General features: G+C 35.8%; 1 protein-coding gene across 1 annotated transcript; it reads right to left on the bottom strand.

Moving 5' to 3' along the window:
* Nucleotides 1–257: 257 nt before the first annotated feature.
* LOC141719102 (uncharacterized) lies at nt 258–581 on the bottom strand. The gene has a single exon (XM_074521484.1). It carries the CDS (start codon nt 579–581, stop codon nt 258–260), a length of 324 nt encoding a protein of 107 aa, XP_074377585.1.
* Nucleotides 582–18954: the final 18373 nt, after the last annotated feature.

The following is an 18954-nucleotide window of genomic DNA, read 5'->3' as shown; positions in this document are numbered from 1 at the left end:
TGGATTCATACCCATAAGTTAACATGATAGGGGATTCTCCAGTAATAGATCTTGGAGTTGTGTTATAAGACCAAAGAACCATCTGAAGGTGTTAGTCCAATCACCTTTCTTTTCTTCCAACTTAGCCTTCAGAGTATGCTTAAAGATTTTGTTTATGGCATCAGTATGACCATTACTTTGCGGTTGATACACGGAAGCAAAGTCTTTTTTTAATATGCAAGTCCTCACAAAGTTTTTTTTAACTCTTTGATGTCAAACTATTTTTCATTGTCAGATATGAGCTTGTATGGAATCCCGAATATGCAAACAATTGAATTAAAGATGAAGTCCTTGATTTTCTTTGTCGTGATATTTGCCAAAGACATAGCCTTCGCCCATTTAGTGAAATAATTAATGGCCACAACAGCGTTCTTGACATTCTCCTTGGCCTTCAGGAGTTTTCTAATGAGATCGATTCCCCACATAGCAAAAGGCCAAGGACTCACCATCGAAGTTAATGATGCCGCAAGTTCAGTAGAATAGTTGGCAAATTTTTGGCAATGATTACACACTTTGACAAACTTGAAAGCATCCTTTTTCATAGAGTCCAATAATATCCCTGCCTAAGGACTTTCAAGGCTATCGAACCACCCCCCGAGTGGTTGCCACAAATACCTCCATGCACCTCCTTGAGAATATAATTGCCTTCCTCAAGATCCACACACCGTAAAAGTGGCTGATTAAAACCTCTTTTATATAGAACACCATCATATTCTACATATTTCGCAGCTTGGTAGCGAAGATGCCGAGCTTGGCACTTATCTTCAGGTAAAGTTCCCATACAGATATAACTCTTTATCAGAGTCATCCAAGTATCTTGCGGAACCTCTTCCACTTGGAACACATTTAACTCAGGATTACTTTGGACTTCTTGAATTCCCAACGGAATCTGTCCTAACAACACACTTTCCATCTGTGAACCCATTTTTTCCAAGGCATTTTCATTGCCATTTTGTTCTCTTGGCAAACCTTCCAGCCTAACATTATCAAACCTTCTAAGTAATCGCTATCCACATCTCATGTATAGCTCGGTCCCAGGCCCCCGAGCTTGGAATCCTCAATTAACCTGATTAACTACCAACTCTGAATCACTCTGAGCTATCAAAATTATAACTCCCACTTCCAATTCCATTTTCAGTCCACTAATCAGAGCCTCATATTCGACATTGTTATTTATAGCATAAAACTTAAAATGGATGGAACTCACTAAATGACGCTCTTCCGGAGTAATTAGAACAATTCTGGATTTGGCTTCATCATTGTTAATGGTTCAATCCATATGGAGAATCCGTCAAAGGTATATGAACTCCCCTTTCATTATTTCAGGGTTATTTTCTTGAGAAGAAGGTTCAGCCAACAGTATATCTCTCTCATCTACCTCAGAATTAAACTTAAGTAAGAAATCGGCCAAGGCTTGACCTTTAACTGCTGTTCGGGGATAATATTCCCAGTCAAATTGCCCCAACTCAATAGCCTATTTCAATATTCTTCCCGATGACTCTGGCTTATGTAGGATTTGCCTTAGACTATAGGAAGTGCGAACTTCTATCTTGTGAGATTGCAAGTACGGCCACAGTTTCTCTGTAGAGAGGATGAGAGCATACACTAACTTTTCAATGCTAGTATATTTGGTCTTAACATCTAACAATATTTTACTCACATAATACAATGGCGTTTGCTAACCTTTTTCTTCCCTTACTAGAGCCGCGCTAATGGAATATTCTGACACCACCAAGTATAGAATTAGCGTCCCTCCATTCATAGGCTTTGCCAATATAGGAGGACTTCCCAATTGCTCTTTAGTCCTTTGAAAGGCCTATTTACATTCCGGGTCCATGCAAAATCCTTTCCCACATCTTTAATAGCCTTAAAGAATTTTTTGCACCTGTTTGAGGATTTAGAGACATTATGATTCAGTGCCGCAATTCTTCCCGTCAAGCTTTGTACTTGTTTCACATTAGTGGGGGACTTCATATCCCGCAGAGCTTTGATTTTAGCTGGATTTGCTTCAATTCCTTGATGATTTACCATGAATCCCAAGAAATTCCCTGACTCCACTCCGTATACACATTTTTGCATGTTCAGCTTCATCCTATATTTCCTCAAAATATAAAGCATCTCAGCAAGGTATGCTACATGATCTCCAGCTTCCTTGGATTTTACTAGCATACCATCTACGTACACCTTCACAGTCTTCCCTATTTGCTTTTTGAACATTTTTTACCAATATCTGATATGTAGCTCCATCATTGATAAGACAAAGGGCATCCTAATATAGCAATATAACCCTCTATCAGTGATGAATGAAGTGTACTCTTGGTTAGGTCCATACATGGGAATTTGAATTTGGTTATTACCTCAGTATGCATCCATAAAACTTAGCAGAGCGTGCCCCGCTATGACATCGACTAACTGATCTAATCTTGGCAAAGGGAAACTATCTTTTGGTCATGCTTTATCCATATCATTAAAATCTACACAAGTCCTCTACTTCCTATTGGGCTTTTTCACTAATACCGGGTTTTCCAACCATTTCGGGTAAAAAGATTCTCTTATCAAACTAACTTCCAAAAGTCAATCAACCTCTTCTTCCAGGGCTACATCCCTTTCTCCACTCACTGCCCTACACTTTTTCGGACCCACTTTTGCTTCGAGTCGATGTTTAAGTGATGGCACATGACCCATGGATCGATTCCAACCATATCTAAGTGGCTCCATGCAAACACATCCAGATTTGCCAAGAGAAATTTTGAGAGTTCTTCCCTCAATCTCGAATTTAATTGAGAATCAATTTTCAAGATTTTACTTTAATCTTTCTCATCAACTTGGATAAAAAAGTGTCCTCTACTGGCCCATCTTTTCCATGGGAAAAGAAATTCGTGGATTAAGTCAAGTTTTTGATCATCTTTTGTACTTATTTGAGAAAACGATCCCTCTGAAAAAGGGGCGTCAAATTCTTCTGGGATCATTTTTGATGAAGGCGCACCCTCTGTAAGAGGGGCATCAACTTCTCCTGAAGATTGTTGTATTGAAGGCGTGCCCTTCTGATGAGGGGCATCAACTTCATATACTACTTGTCCCAAACTTTGCAAGGCTTCAATTCTTTCTTTGAGTTGTTCCCCATTGAAACTTCCTTGGATTATGTCATTTTCTATAAGCTTTTCATCCTCTAAGAATTCTATCTTAGGAACATGTTAGGAATATGTTGAAGGCTTGATGATAACTTAATAAAACACTTTAAGTAGATATGTTAAATGATTTTTGTAACCATCATTAGATGGAGGAGCTTATATCAAATAGGTTTGTAGCACATTTTTGTATGCAACAAATAGCTTAGTAGTTTAGAAGTTATAGTGAATTATGAGCCATGTTGACCACTAGAGAGATATACAAAATAGGTTGGTTAATTGTAAATAGAATATGCCTTATAATTTTGTGTAAGTGAAATAGTGTCAACTGCTAAAGAATTCATCATCAACGGATAAAGTTAAAGCTTCAACAAAAGACTCAAGACACTTTCAATGGATAATCCACTTGAGAATCAACAGATAACTCAGGAATAATTATAAACAGATAATACATGAGTCTCAAAGGATAACAGATTTAAATAGCAGTTGAAAGCGACTTGACAGTCACATGGGTTGATTGTATACAAAAGGAATGTGGCAGCCTGGTTGCAGGTTTTAGAGAACAAAGAAACATTTCCATTTATATGTTTAACTGAAGATATTCAAAGATGCTGGATAGAGAAATGAAGCAACATGTGAATAGACCTATATTCTTATTTTTATTGTTTTCCTTATTCATCTGTAACTCGGTAGTATATAAACCAAAGGTAGCAAGTGTTCATAAAATTATTCGAAGAAGTAAGAAGTGAACAATAGGAGTCGAACAGAGAAATAGATAAAGCTACATCTGTTAGGAATTCTCTCTACTCATCTTTGTAAAAACACTTGTAAGCAGCTGTGTGCATTCTTGCATTACAGAGTTCTCGAATTTATATATATCTCTGGTGGAAAGACAAATCCACCAGAAAGTTTTTAAACCATCTTGTTTAACTACTTTGTGTTTGAATACTTACAATCTTTTAATATGCACTACCACATATTCATTCACAGATATATATATAAATATATATTCAATAGAGAATTTAAATTTTCCAAAAGAAACCAGAATTTTATTCAATCCCCTTCTGTAATTTTGTTGTTAGATTGTTAGGAAATAACAATTGGTATCAGAGCAAGCTCTTGAATCACTAAGAGTTTAAAGATCAAAACAAACTAACAACATCAGTAGAAATGATGTGGGAGTGAAGATCCCACTTCTTGATAAAGACAATTATGATCACTGGAAAGTGAAGATGCACCTTCATCTACTCTCTCAAGATGAAAGATATGTTGACTGCATAGAGAAAGGTCCTCATATTCCTCATAGAGCTGTAACAGATGTTGAAGGAGCTGTAGGAAATGAGCAAACAGTTCCAAAGCCAAGGTCAGAATGGGCAGATGAAGACATTGAGCAAGTTCATAAAGACAAAAAGGCCATGAATATTTTGTTCAATGGTCATGATGGAGATATGTTTGACAATGTTATCAACTGCAATAATGCCAAGGAAATTTATGACCAAATCTGAGTACAATGCGAGGGAACTGAGTAAGTCGGAAAAAATAAGATGCAACTCCTCATACAACCAGTATGAACATTTTCATTTTAAAGATGGTGAGTCACTGATTTAAAATTGTATGGGAGGATCTACCAAACTAAACATTCCAATCTAAAATTCCTGAGATCTCTACCAAAAGAATGGAAGCCAATGATAGTCTCTCTCAGAAATTCTCAAGAGTATAAAAAAATTTACTCTAGAGAGACTGTATGGTATCGTAAAAACCTATGAGCTCAAAATGGAGTAGGATGAACTATTGGAGAAAGGAAGGAAGAAAGGTGGATCTATTGCACTGGTAGCTGAACAAGAGAGAGGAATAGAGTTGAAGGTTGAATCTGTGGAATCTGCACCAAACTCAAGGGTTTGTGAAGGCAAAGGAAAATGGCTAATGGCGGAGAATGAAGATTATCCTAGTCCGGATGAAATGGAGGACATAGATGAACATCTGGCTTTCCTATCAATAAGATTTTCCAAGCTCAAATTTAAAAAGAATTTTGGAGCAACCAAGCCAAACAAAAACATGGTGGACAAGTCAAAATTCAAATATTTCAAGTGTGGCTTGAATGGTCACTTCGCCAATGAGTGTAGAAAGCCTAATTCTGAGAAAAGGAGGTTTGAGCCAGTGCATTATAAAAAGAAATATTTTGAATTGCTCAAACAAAAGGAAAAGGCTTTCTTGACTCAAGAAAAAGATTGGGCAGCTGATGGGGAAGATGAAGAAACAAGCTATGTCAACCTAGCCCTAATGACCAAATCAGATGAAATATAATTCAGTTCCTCAAGCAATCAGGTAATCACTACAAACCTAGCACACCTTTCTAAAGATGAGTGTAATTATGCCATAAATGACATGTCTACAGAATTATATCACTTGCGTGTTACACCTAAATCACTCACTAAAGAAAATAATAGAATTAAAGATAATAATATGTTTTTAAGTGAGTGAAATACTGTGTTAGAAACTCAATTCATTGAGTTTGAGAAACTAAAAATAGAGTACAAGATTGCGAAGGATGAACTGACTGAATCTTTGAAGAAAGAAGAAATTTTAAAAAAGTAGCTTGAACGCGAGCAAAAGGTGATCAAGGCTTGGAAATCGTCAAGGAATATAAGTGCCCAATTGTCAAAGTTCAAGGAATTGATTCTTTCTATGAAGAAGCCTGGAAAAAGGACAAGAAGAAACTGGACCCTGTATTGATTGATGGTTTATCAACGGATGTGGAGTCGACGGATGATGAAGCTTATCCGTCGAAAGTTGAAAATGAATATCCGTTGAAAGACAAGGATTCACATCCATCGATGGAAAAGAAGCCAATTACAGAAGCCAAGCTAGCTAAGTTGAATGAGAAATATGGATCAGTTTCTAAGAACTTTGTTACAGGAGAATCAAGTCCAGTCAAGGAAACAAAGAGAGTAAATGTGGGGCATCTATCAATGAAGCAGTTAAGTGACAGATTGGACAAAATTGAAGTCAAGGCAGATTCTAAAAGGAAAAAAACAGGAATGGGAAAGTAGGAATTAACAAACATAACAACTACACACCTGATAAATATGTACCTAAAAAAACTTGTGTGAAGTGTGATAGTGTTAATCAATTATTTTCTAATTGCAAATCTGTTATGCCACCCATGTCTGCACCTCCCTCTTTTCCCAACAAGCCCACATTACCAATGAATGCCATGCCTATTATGCCTGCACATAATTTAAGTGCACAATTTGCTAATATGCCATTTGCATAAAATCCTTATTATGCTTCATTCAATATGCTACAAATTCCATTTAGCATGCTTTACTGGAATAACATGTTTGCACAATCTATGCCATATCATGTTAATCAAAATGTGCATATGATAATTCTATAATTGATCATGGGATTAACAGTCAATCCCCTAGGACTAAGGTTGATCCTCAATCACCTAAGTCTGATGGTGGAAAGCGTAAGAAACCTAAGAAAAAGGCTAACAAGGCAGAATCTAAGGAAACTTAGGTACCGAAATCAACTTGATTTGATTTTGATGTGTACAAGGAAATAAAAAGAGTCTATGGTATCTAGACATTGGATGCTCAAGGAAAATGACTGGAAACTCTACCCTGCTCACTGAGTTCATGGAGAGAGCTGGCCCAAGTGTTAATTTTGGGTATGCTGTGGGATATGGCTTGATTTCAAAAGACAATATCATCACTGAAGAAGTTGCTCTAGTGGATGGACTCAAACACAATCTTTTGAGTGTCATCCAACTATGTGACAAAGGCAACTCTGTAACTTTCAATACTGAAGATTGTGTTGTTACCTGCAAGGAAAACAACAAAGTGGTTCTCACTATAGTGAGAAAATGAAATGTGTACCTAGCTGACTTCAACTCATCTAATGCAGATTCTATTACTTGCCTTTTCAGCAAAGCATGTCAAGATGAAAGTTGGTTATGGCACAAAAAGCTGTCTCATCTGAACTTCAAGACTAGGAATGAATTAGTCATGAAAGACCTAGTAAGAGGCATTCCTCAAGTTGAGTTCTCAAAGGATGGATTGTGTGATGCTTGTCAAAAAGGAAAACAAATTAAAGCATCACTCAAAAGGAAGCTTGCATCAATAACTAAAGAACGACTACAACTGTTGCACATGGATTTTTTTGGACCAGTCAATATGTTGTCAATTTCAGAGAAGAGATATTTCATAGTTATAATGGATGACTTCTCAAAGTTCTCTTGGACACATTTTCTTAAATCTAAATATGAAACTAGTGAAATAATTATCAATCATATAAGGCAAGTCAACAATCATCCTGATCTCAAGGTTAGAAGAATTAGGAGTGACAAAGGAACTGAGTTCAAGAATTCTGCAATGAGGTCTTTCTGTGAAGAAAATGGAATCATGCATGAGTTTTCAGCAGCAAGGACTCCACAACAAAATGGAGTAGTGGAAAGAAAGAACAGATCCTTAAATAAAGCTGCAAGAACCATGTTAGAGGAATCAAAGTTACCAACATATTTCTGGGCTGAAGCTGTCAATACTGCATGCTATACTTAGAACATTTCCTTGGTCAATCAATCAAAATGCATGACTCCTTATCAATTGTTCAAGAAGAGGAAGCCAACACTAACTTTCTTCTTATCTTTGGATGCAAATGTTATATTCTAAGGAATCAAACTGAGCAACATGGAAAGTTTGATGCCAAAGCAGATGAAAGTATCTTTGTTGGATATGCGGTTGGGAAAGCATACAGAGTCTACAATCTAAGAACCAACATTATTATGGAATCTATACATGTTGGGTTTGATGATAAGAAGATTGAAGGATTACAAGATGAAGGTTTACATGAAAGCCTCAAATTTGACAATATTGAGATGAACTGTGATGAGTGATGATGAAAGTGATCAAGAAATAATTTCTAAGGATTATGTAAAAATATCAATAAATGAAGCACACAATTCTACATCCGTTGAAAGATAAAATGCTGTATCCGTTGATAGATCAAGTACATCATCCGTTGACAAACAAACTGTATCATCCATCGAAAGACAAAATTAAGCATATGTTGAACCCTCACCAGAAGCTAAAAGTCATTCTAGATCACAAACTGAAAGAACTCCAACTTCGAATCAAAGATCCATAAACTCAGGGGGAGTTTCTTAGAATCAAGACTCAGTCACACATCAAGATAACTATGAGGTCTCTTCATCTAGAGCTAATCTACCATAACAAAGAAAATGGACTACATATTACCCATTTAAATTGATCATTGGTGATGCATCTTCAAGAGTGCAAACAAGGAAAGCAACTCAAGATGAATTTCTATTCAGTAGCTTTCTATCTCAGGAAGAGCCAAAGAAGGTAGAAAAAGCTTTGTTGGATCCTGATTGGGTTTTAGCTATGCATGAAGAGCTAAACCAATTTGAAAGGAATGAAGTATGGAAGCTAGTACCCAAACCTAAAGGCAAGAATTGTATTTACATCAAATGGGTATTCAGAAACAAGATGGATGAAAATGTCATAGTCATAAGGAAGAAATCCAGATTGGTTGCTAAGGGCTACTATCAACAAGAAAGAATAAATTTTGATGAGACTTTTGCTCCTATTGCAAGACTTGAAGCCATCATAATATTTCTAGCCTATGCAGCCCATGCCAATTGCAAGACTTAAAGCCATCATAATTTTGGAGGAGGAAATCTTTGTAAGTCAGCCTCCAGGTTTTGATGACCCCAACTTTCCATATTATGTCTACTAACTTTTGAAAGCATTTTATAGATTGAAGCAAGCACCTAGAGCCTGGTATGATACTCTGTCAAAGTTTCTTTTAAAAAATCATTTCACAAGAGCTACTGTTGAAAAAACTATTTTCTTTAGAAATGTTAATGGCTCTAGTATACTTGTTCAGATTTATGTAGATGATATTATATTTGGCTCTACAGATTAGAAAATTTGCAAAAAGTTTTCCAAATTGATGCAAAGTAAATATGAAATGAGCATGATGGGAGAACGAACTTACTTTCTTGGTTTACAAGTTAAGCAAGTTAGTGATGGAATATTCATTAGTCAAACCAAATATATTCATGATCTTTTAAAGAAGTATGATTTGATGGATTGCACTGTTAGATATTTATGATGTCATGTTTAATAATGATTTATGTTTAGTTTTCAGATCTTAACTAACAAGACAAATCATGACTTAACTGGAAATCAGTACTTATACTGAAGTCAGAACTTAAGATATCAGAACTTAAGTTATCAGAACTTAACATATCAGAAGATATTTATCAGGAGATAATATCAGGACTTAAGAAGACGTTCAGATAAGGAAGGCGGCTGATTGAAGGAAAGAAGATTAAGGCAAACACAAGAAGAGATATGCATGGAGAAGAATTCTATGAAGAATAGAATACTTGGAAGAAAAGATAACTACTTGATATATTTTAGGATGCAGACTTATGTTTGATATCAATTCGAAGATTATCTTGTAACCGTGTGTCTATATAAACACAACATAGGGTTTACACTATAAGTGTTATCTTAATCGAGAATATTATTCATTGTAACCCTAGAAGCTCTCGTGATATTTGTTCATCACTGAGAGAGAATGGTTCCATTGTAATACTGTTTTATTAATAAGATTATTCTGTGTTTCATACTTGTGTTCTTAATTCGATTTGATTGTAGTATACACTGTATTCAACCCCCTTCTTCAGTGTGTGTGACCTAACAAGTGGTATCAAAGCAGTCTGTTAACACATATACAGTAAAGATCCAAAAACAATCATGTCTGAAGAAGAGAAAACTCCAACCAAGCCCACCAAAACTGAAGAAACTCCAAAGACTCAAATCCATAATCGATATGAGACTATTAGGGTTCCCATACTGAAACCTTCTGAGTATCCCATATGGAAAGTGGGGATGACTATGTTTCTGGAAGCTACACATCCAGAATACCTTGACAGAATTAATGAAGGACCACATAAGCCAACCAAGCTCTCAGTTATAGTTGCAGATCAGCCAGCACAGACTGTACCAAAGGAGAAATGTGAATATACAGCTGAAGATATCTCATCTATTGCCAAGGATGCAAAGGTAAGACATTTGCTGCATAGTGCCATTGATAATATCATGTCAAACATGGTAATTAACTGCAAGACTGCAAAGGAGATATGGGATTCCTTGGAGACAAGATGCCAGGGAACTGATTCAATTAAGAAGAACAGGAGGACTATACTCACTCAAGAGTATGAGCACTTTGACTCAAAACCTGATGAGTCATTAACTGGTTTATATGACAGATTTGTCAAACTCTTGAATGATCTGCCACTGGTGGATAAGGAATATGATCTTGAAGATACTAATCTTAAATTCCTTTTAGCTCTTCCTGAAAGTTGGGATTTGAAGGCAATAACTATAAGAGACAACTATGAGGCCCTGTACGGAAGAAGGTGTTGATCTCCCTTATACTGGGATGAAGTGGGGGAGCGGAAGATGCTCGGACCCGAAGTGGTCCAAAGGACCAAAGATATAGTGGATCTTATCAGAGGGCGACTTGTAGCAGCTCAAGACAGACAGAAGAAATATGCAGACCTAGCCCGAAAGGACAAGGAATATGAAGTAGGGGACTTAGTACTGCTGAAAGTATCCCATTGGAAGGGATTAATGAGGTTCGGAAAGAAAGGAAAACTAAACCCAAGATACATTGGACCTTTTGAGATATTAAGACGGATTGGAAAGTTAGCTTACGAGCTAGCCTTACCCCCTAACTTGCAACAAGTTCATAATGTGTTCCATGTGTCAATGCTAAGGAAGTATCATCGGGATGCTAGACACATAGTGGAGTACGAGCAGGTGGATATGCAGCCAGATCTAACTTACGTGGAGAAGCCAGTAAGGATTATAGATAAGAAGGAGCAGGTGCTTCAGAACAAAGTGATCAAGCTAGTCAGAGTACTATGGCAGAATCATAATGTGGAAGAATCAACTTGGGAACTAGAGAGCGCAATGCTAGAAAAGTACCCCCATTTGTTTTCTGTTTGATTCCGGGGCGGAATCCTTTTAAGGAGGGGAGACTATAATAACCCCCAAAATTTTCAACTTTTTTTTTGTAACCCTTGCGAATAGTGTTTTAGCTGAATGAGAAAACTTTTCATGCCACACTATGTAGGGGTTCTATTATGGATATTCTGAGATTTTATTAGTACTCTATATGGTATATGAGTGTATGTAAAGATCACCAGAATCCAATTCCGAACACTTTGGTTTTTCCCGGAAATACACTAGATACGGAGAGAATTGAGTATAAGGTAACAGGATAAAAAGGATTTAAATTAAAGGATTATAATAGAGGATCATAAAAAGGAATATAATGTATTGAGAAAGGTTAAGGGAACCTAAGTAATAAGATCCCGGGTATGATCCTTCAAACGATAAACGAAAATGAAAGTTAAGCGAACCGTATAACAGATCAGCGGTCATTAGGCAAACAATTAGGAAGTTAATCAAAGGGATTAGAGAGAGTGATGTCACCCAACCAATGAGAAGAGGACAAGGAGGGAAAGATGACATCACAACATGACATAGGCATGACATGGGAAGGAAGGAGATGTGGTGGATTTTTAACCACACAAAATCAAGGTTGAATTGGCAATTAATCAAAAACAAAACAAAACCAAATCAACCAAGCCAAATAATTCATTCTTCATCAAAATCAAAAAGAAACCAAGGCATTTCTCTTCATTTGCTCTCGGCTTTTTGACATTTTAAAGGCAAGAAATTTCAAAATCAAAGATCCAAGCTTCCTAAATTGGTGAGTTAATTCCCTAATCATCCTTATGCATAGTTAGGGCTATATCATGAGTTTAAGCCATCAATTCTTTCTCAATCTTCTTCATTAAATCAATGAAGAAGACAATAAATAGTGTTTTCAAGTTTTTAACTTGAAATTTTTCTTGTTTTCCTTTAAGATCCAAGCATTCCTAAGACTTCTCAAGGCTTCTTAAGGCTTCCTAGCTCCTCCCACCACTTCAAGGAAGGTATATCATCTCCAAACCCTAGATTCCTATGTTTAATAAGATGATTTTGATTATTATGGTGATATTGTAGCTTAATGTTTGTGGTTTAGAGTTTGGGTTGAAGTGGTATTGAAATGGAATGGTAAATCTTGTTGTTTTGATTAAAAGAACTTAAGTATAGTTAAAGTTAAGCTTAGGCATAAGTATAAATGTTGGAATTGAATTGATTGGGGCTGTTATGATGTGATAAGGATGGATGTTGGTTGTGTGTTTGATTTGAGGTTGAATTGTGGTTGGTTTTGAATGGTTTAAAATTGGGAAATCGCGTAAATATAGTCGTCGTAATGTCCAATTTTCTTTAGACTGTTTTTGTGCATAACATTAGGACCTGAGAACCCCCTGCTAGATTATGACCATTGCCATTTCTAGATAGCTCGTGTTACGAGCTTCGTTTTGATATGTAGTTCGTTCGATTCCGATGCACGGTTTAGGAGAAACGACCGTTTCAAGTAACGGTATTTCGCGAACGAAACTTTTCCCCTCGCCTTACTTTGAAACATAGGTTAAAGACCAAAAAGGGTTAATTAATGTATGAAACATTTATGGTAAGTGTGTTAGGCAGTTGGTAAGACACTCGCGAAGGAATCACCTTAAAACTCGTAAAGGTTAAATTATTAAAAATGGTGGAGCCGAGGGTACCCGAGTGACTTAAGAGAATCAATAAGCGCAAAACAAGCGTTAGAGTCTAAGTTAGTTAAAGTATAGATTTACAAGTGACTTTGGTTTAATTCCAACTTACTTGTTGTTTATAGCTTACCAGACTCGTCCCGAGCCTTTTATCACCCCAAGTCGCTCAGGCAAGTTTTCTACCCGTTATACTGTTGTTGTGATGTATATATGTATATGCATTATCTTGCGGTAGATGCATGTTGGTTAATTAGCAAATGTTGCGATATATTGTAGCATGTTATATGGTACATATGCATGCCTGTTTCGTATTCTTGCCATATATATCTGTTGGTTCAGTTGATAATACCTATGCTAGAGGATAGCAGTATTTTGCATATACCCTTATTATAAGGACCCAAAAGGTGAAAACATTTTCTAAAACCGGGAGTCGAGGATCCCGAGTAGATTTTGTATATATGTATATATATATATATAATTATATATATATATGGTTATAGTTTTCAAAACTATTAATCGAATAAGGGTTATTCGATAACTTTATATTATTCATTGAATATTATTTCGAAAATTCATCCGAGGACTTATGACTCCTTTATTTTATTATTGAATATTATTTCAAATATTCATCCGAGGACTTATGACTCCTTTATTTTATTATTGAATATTATTTCGAATATTCATTCGAGGGCTTATGACTTAGTTATATTATTAATGATTATTAATTGAATATTCATTTGAGGATGTATGTCTCCGTTATTTTATTTAATGAATATTATTTATAATATTCATTCGATGTATTATGACTCCGCTTATTATTTAAATATATTCTTTATTTTATTAAAGAATAAGGTGTCAATAATCAAACTTATTATCGATTATTCAAATAAAGATAGTACTTTCGAATAAGTATATCTTTGGTTAATTAATACTCGTTTCAAGTATAAGTTTTAATACTTCTACTTCGATTATTTTTATAAGGATTATCTTTATGAGAATATTATTTGAATAATAATATTCATACATTTTCTAAAAATATTGGGACTGATTTACTTCATTAAATCAGCATTACTCCAAACACTCTTTAAAGTGTTTTCGAGTCTTCAAAATGATTTTTAAAAGTTAGAGCGGATCCCAAAACTCATTTTTATATTTAAGATCTTCCTTTAAAAAAGGGGATTTAAATACTCGCTCAAAACCGGAGGGATCCGGCTCTATGGTGTATTTTATATTCGCAACAAGGTTGCAGTTTGGGTAAACGAATTGATTATTTACCCAACATTCGGGAAGTAAGTCCATCTATTAAGTCGGCATAAGCAACATGGGCTCAGTGGGCGTCCATGATAGTATAAGTGGCTCAGTGGGAGTCCATCAAATGCAAAAGTGGCTGAGTGGCAGTCCAGCATAAGGTCCTATTGTGGCCAGGGTGATGACCAGTGGGGAATTCGTCCATCTACTAGTAGAAAATGTTACTTATTGGTATCTTTGCCTGATCAGCAAGATATCTGGTTTATGCCAAAATTCTTTTCCTTTCCAAATTTATTGGATATTGCAATTCTGTTCATACTTTACATGACAGAGGTTTTCAGGAAATGTATAAAGAAGATGTATATGTGGATATATATATATATCAGAATTAAATGAAGTATATCATAACTTCATTTCCTTTAATAATATTTCAAAGATTTAATCTATTCAAATCTTGTCTGGTAGTCTCATCTATGTGATGAACTGTTGAAAGCTCATTATACTTTGAACAGTGGTAGTTCAAGTAGCTTTATAAATGATATAAGTGTAGTGAAGTATCTGGTAACTTCATCCCTTGTTTTTACTTATATCTAGTAAGTAATTATCTTACACATGATAAAAGATTCTAGTAAGTATCCATTTAGATACTTATATTATTGTTATCACTATATATTATCTTGCGAGCTGTAAGGCTCACTCTTGCTTTATTTCTTCATCACACAACAACAGTTAGGAAGGATGGCCAGACTCCAGCAGACCAGCGCAAGCGCGTGGGAAGCGTCCTGCGTCTTCCCGATGATGTTGTAGCTGCTATAGCTGCAGAGGTAGATCTATTGTAGATCAGACCATCTACTTTTGAGAATCAATTATGTATAATTATAACTTGTGGCAGATAATGGCAATTAACTGTAAATTTATCAAGTAATCATTTTGGGTTGTAATAACTTTTAAATTGTGGATTCAAAGACTTGTACTTGTTTCAATTTCATCTCTGAGACTATAACGGGTTATGATGTGTGTTAGTGTGGGGTCACGGCATAAGGTTATTTATTATTAATTAAGTGAAGTGATATTGTGGAAAGAAAGACCGTGACGACCCGGATCCCCGACCCCGGATCTGGGGGTGTTACAAAATCCGCTGCAAATGTTAACAAACTTAATAAGGCCAAAAGATCCAAGCAAGTCTGGGCTTAAAACTAATCATTAGTGGTCTTTGTGATTGCAGGGCAACAGGAAAAATATCCTAGTTCTGGACAATGGATGTTTAGGACATATGACTGGAAATAAAGCCCTGCTATCAGACTTTGTGGAGAAAGCTGGCCCAGGTGTTTCTAATGGAGATGGCAACATGGGAAAAACTCTGGGATATGGCAATATCAATCTTGGGAATGTCATCATTGAAAAAGTAGCTCTAGTCTCAGGACTTAAACACAATCTGTTGAGTGTTAGTCAAATCTGTGACAGAGGTTATCATGTGGATTTCTTTGAAGAACACTGTGAAGTTGTAAGCAAATCTACAGGCAAAGTTGTTCTAAAGAGATACATGCATCGTAACATTTATGAAGCTAAGCTTTCAATAAGTTCTAATGGTTCTGCAATCTGTCTGTTAAGTAAAACATCAATTGAAGAAAGCTGGGATTGGCACAAGAAACTCTCTCATTTAAATTTCAGTAATATAAATGAACTAGTCAAGAAAGATCTTGTGAGAGGACTGCCAAAATCAGTATTTGCTCCTGATGGCCTTTGTGATTCATGTCAAAAGGCAAAATAAAGAAAATCTTCATTCAAGAGCAAGACTGAATCTTCAATTCTTGAGCCTTATCACCTACTAAATGTTGATCTATTTGGTCCAGTGAATGTCATGTCTATTGCAAAGAAGAAATATGCTATGGTCATAGTAGATGAGTTTACCAGATACACATGAGTGTATTTCTTGCACACAAAAAGTGAAACTGCATCTATCTTGATTGATCATGTCGAACAACTAGATAAATTGGTTAAAGACTCTGTGAAAATCACTGAGTTCAAGAATTTGATCATGGAAGAGTTCTGCAAAGACCATGAAATCAAGCAAGAATTTTCTGCTCCTGGAACTCCACAGGAAAATGGAGTTGTTGAAAGAAAGAATAGAACTCTTATTGAAGCTGCATGAACTATGCTTGATGAAGCAAAGTTACCAACCTACTTTTGGGCTGAAGCTGTGCAGACTGCTTGTTTTACTCAGAATGCAACACTTATCAACAAGCATGGAAAGACACCATATGAGATGGTGAAGAAAAAGAAGCCAAATATAAAGTACTTTCATGTATTTAGATGCAACTGTTTTGTTCTTAAGACTCATCCTGAACAGCTATCCAAATTTGATCTAAAAGCTGATGAAGGAATTTTTATTGGATATCCACTTTCCAGAAAAGCCTTCAGAGTCTACAATTTAAGAACAAGGGTTGTCATGAAATCTATCAATGTCTCTTTTGACGATAAGAAGGTTACTGAACTTGAAGATTTCAATGATCATGATCAGTTGAGATTTGAGAATGAAGCTTTAAATTCTGATTCTGTAAATTCTGATAGTCTAAATCCTGATACTACAAACTATGATGGGTTAAACTCTGATGTTATTGAAACTGTGGTGACTACGCCAAAGGAAAATGCACCTGTGCAGGGGGAGCATATTGAAGATCCAACCACATCTCAAGAAGTATCAGAATCTAGAACAGGCTCTTCAAGTTCTGATTCATCAAGTTCTGATGGGCCAAGTTCTGATAATTCTGGAAACTCAAATTCTGAAGGATCCAACTCAGAGAGCATAATTTCAGGGGGAGCATCAGAAAATGTTGATGGAGACAGCATGGATCATGGGGGAGCATCCAGTTCTAGAGATAATCTTCCATCTGCAAGGAAGTGGACTAAAGCATTTTATGGCCTTAAGCAAGCTCCAAGAGCATGGTATGAGACATTAGCTCAGTTTCTTCTGGAAAGTGGATTTAACAGAGGGACAATTGACAAAACTTTATTCTATATCGAACATGGAAAGGACTTACTTTTGGCACAGATATATGTTGATGATATCATTTTTAGTTCTATAAATGACAGACTTTGTCAAAGGTTTGCCAAGCTAATGTAGTCAAGATATCAAATGAGTATGATGGGAGAACTTAGCTATTTTCTGGGCCTTCAAGTCAAGCAGAATGAAAAAGGAACTTTTATTTGTCAATCTAAGTACACCAAAAATTTGTTGAAGAAATTTGGAATGCAAGACTGTTCAAGTGCATCCACTCCTATGGCCACTGTAACAAAATTGGATAATGATACTGGTACATTAGTAGATATTACTGATTACAGAAGTATGATTGGCTCATTATTCTATCTAACTACAAGTAGACCTGATATCATGTATGCTACCTGTCTTTGTGCAAGATTTCAAGCAGATCCAAGAGAACCTCACTTAACAGCTGTGAAAAGAATTTTCAAGTACCTTAAGGGTACAGCTGATCTGGGATTGTGGTATCCTAGGGAATCAGACTTTAAGCTAATAGGTTACTCAGATGCAGATTTTGCAGGGTGCAAAATTGATAGGAAAAGCACAAGTGGAAGCTGCTAATTTCTTGGAGGCAGATTAGTTTCTTGGTTTAGCAAGAAATAAAAGTCAATTTCCACGTCAACTGCAGAGGCATAGTACATTGCTGCAGGAAGCTTTTGTGCACAGATTCTTTGGATGAAGAATTAGTTACTGGATTATGGGTTAGAATTTTCTAAAATTTCTATTTACTGTGATAATCAAAGTGCTATTGCTATGATAGGTAATCCAATTCAGCACTCTATGACAAAGCACATCAGCATTAGGTACCACTTCATAAGGGAACATATGATGGAGGGTACAGTGGAATTGCATTTTGTTCCAACAGATTAACAACCAGCAGATATCTTCACAAAACCACTATATGAAGCTACTTTTACAAGATTGGTAAATGAACTTGGAATGGTTTCAGGTTCTTTCTCTAAATCTGCTTAGTTTATGTTCTGATACATCAGACTTAATGATCAGTATTTACAGATATTACTATCTTTATGTAGTCTGTGCTTAAATTAAAATTTCCTTAATTGCTGATTGTTGTCTGATGTGAATTTCTAAACTCTGATAGTGATATGAATGTTTCTGTGACTATTCAATCCAATGAGGATAACTGTGCTAGATGCTGACCTATTAGTCTTTAATATACTAAAGATCCCATGTTTGAAGTAATTGTTTATGTGGAAATCTTTTAACACAAGCAAATTCTGATATTGAGCTTAGTTAAGTTTACTTTGTGTATCTTATTACTAAGTCAAAAACTAGAATAGTGCTTCTTATCTGTTAAGTTCTGATGTTGGTAAATCTTATGCATGTACTAGGTGCTGATAAGCCTCACTTATCAAAAGAAAAATAAAAGAAAAGATATAAATTTCAAGTACTCCTTTGAGATCAAGAGATAAATGTATGTGGAAGGGAAGACCCAAGTGCATTGCTGGTATTAAGTAATATGTATTAGAAAAGCAAAATAAATTTTTCTTGGTGACTTTTCACATTCTCTGATTACTGGAGAAATACACTGATAATAACATAAATTCTGATAAGCAGTCGTGACTCACTTACACTGAGAAGCCACTGTAAAAAGGAATTTCAAAAGATGCATAAAATGAGCACAAAACAGTTGAGGTGGACTCATGCATGAACTCATTCTAGAGTAGACTTCAGACTAATGACAGATTTTAAGCAAAGTTCTTAGTTATGCCTTATTTCTAAGATGTACTGAAGTGAATCAGACTTTACTCTTTGTCTGATATTTAGCTTAA

Source organism: Apium graveolens, chromosome 4 (genome assembly GCF_009905375.1).
Source record: "Apium graveolens cultivar Ventura chromosome 4, ASM990537v1, whole genome shotgun sequence".
Lineage (NCBI taxonomy): Eukaryota > Viridiplantae > Streptophyta > Magnoliopsida > Apiales > Apiaceae > Apium > Apium graveolens.
Note: the sequence above shows the minus strand (reverse complement) of the source record. Positions and strands in the feature narration are given on the sequence as shown.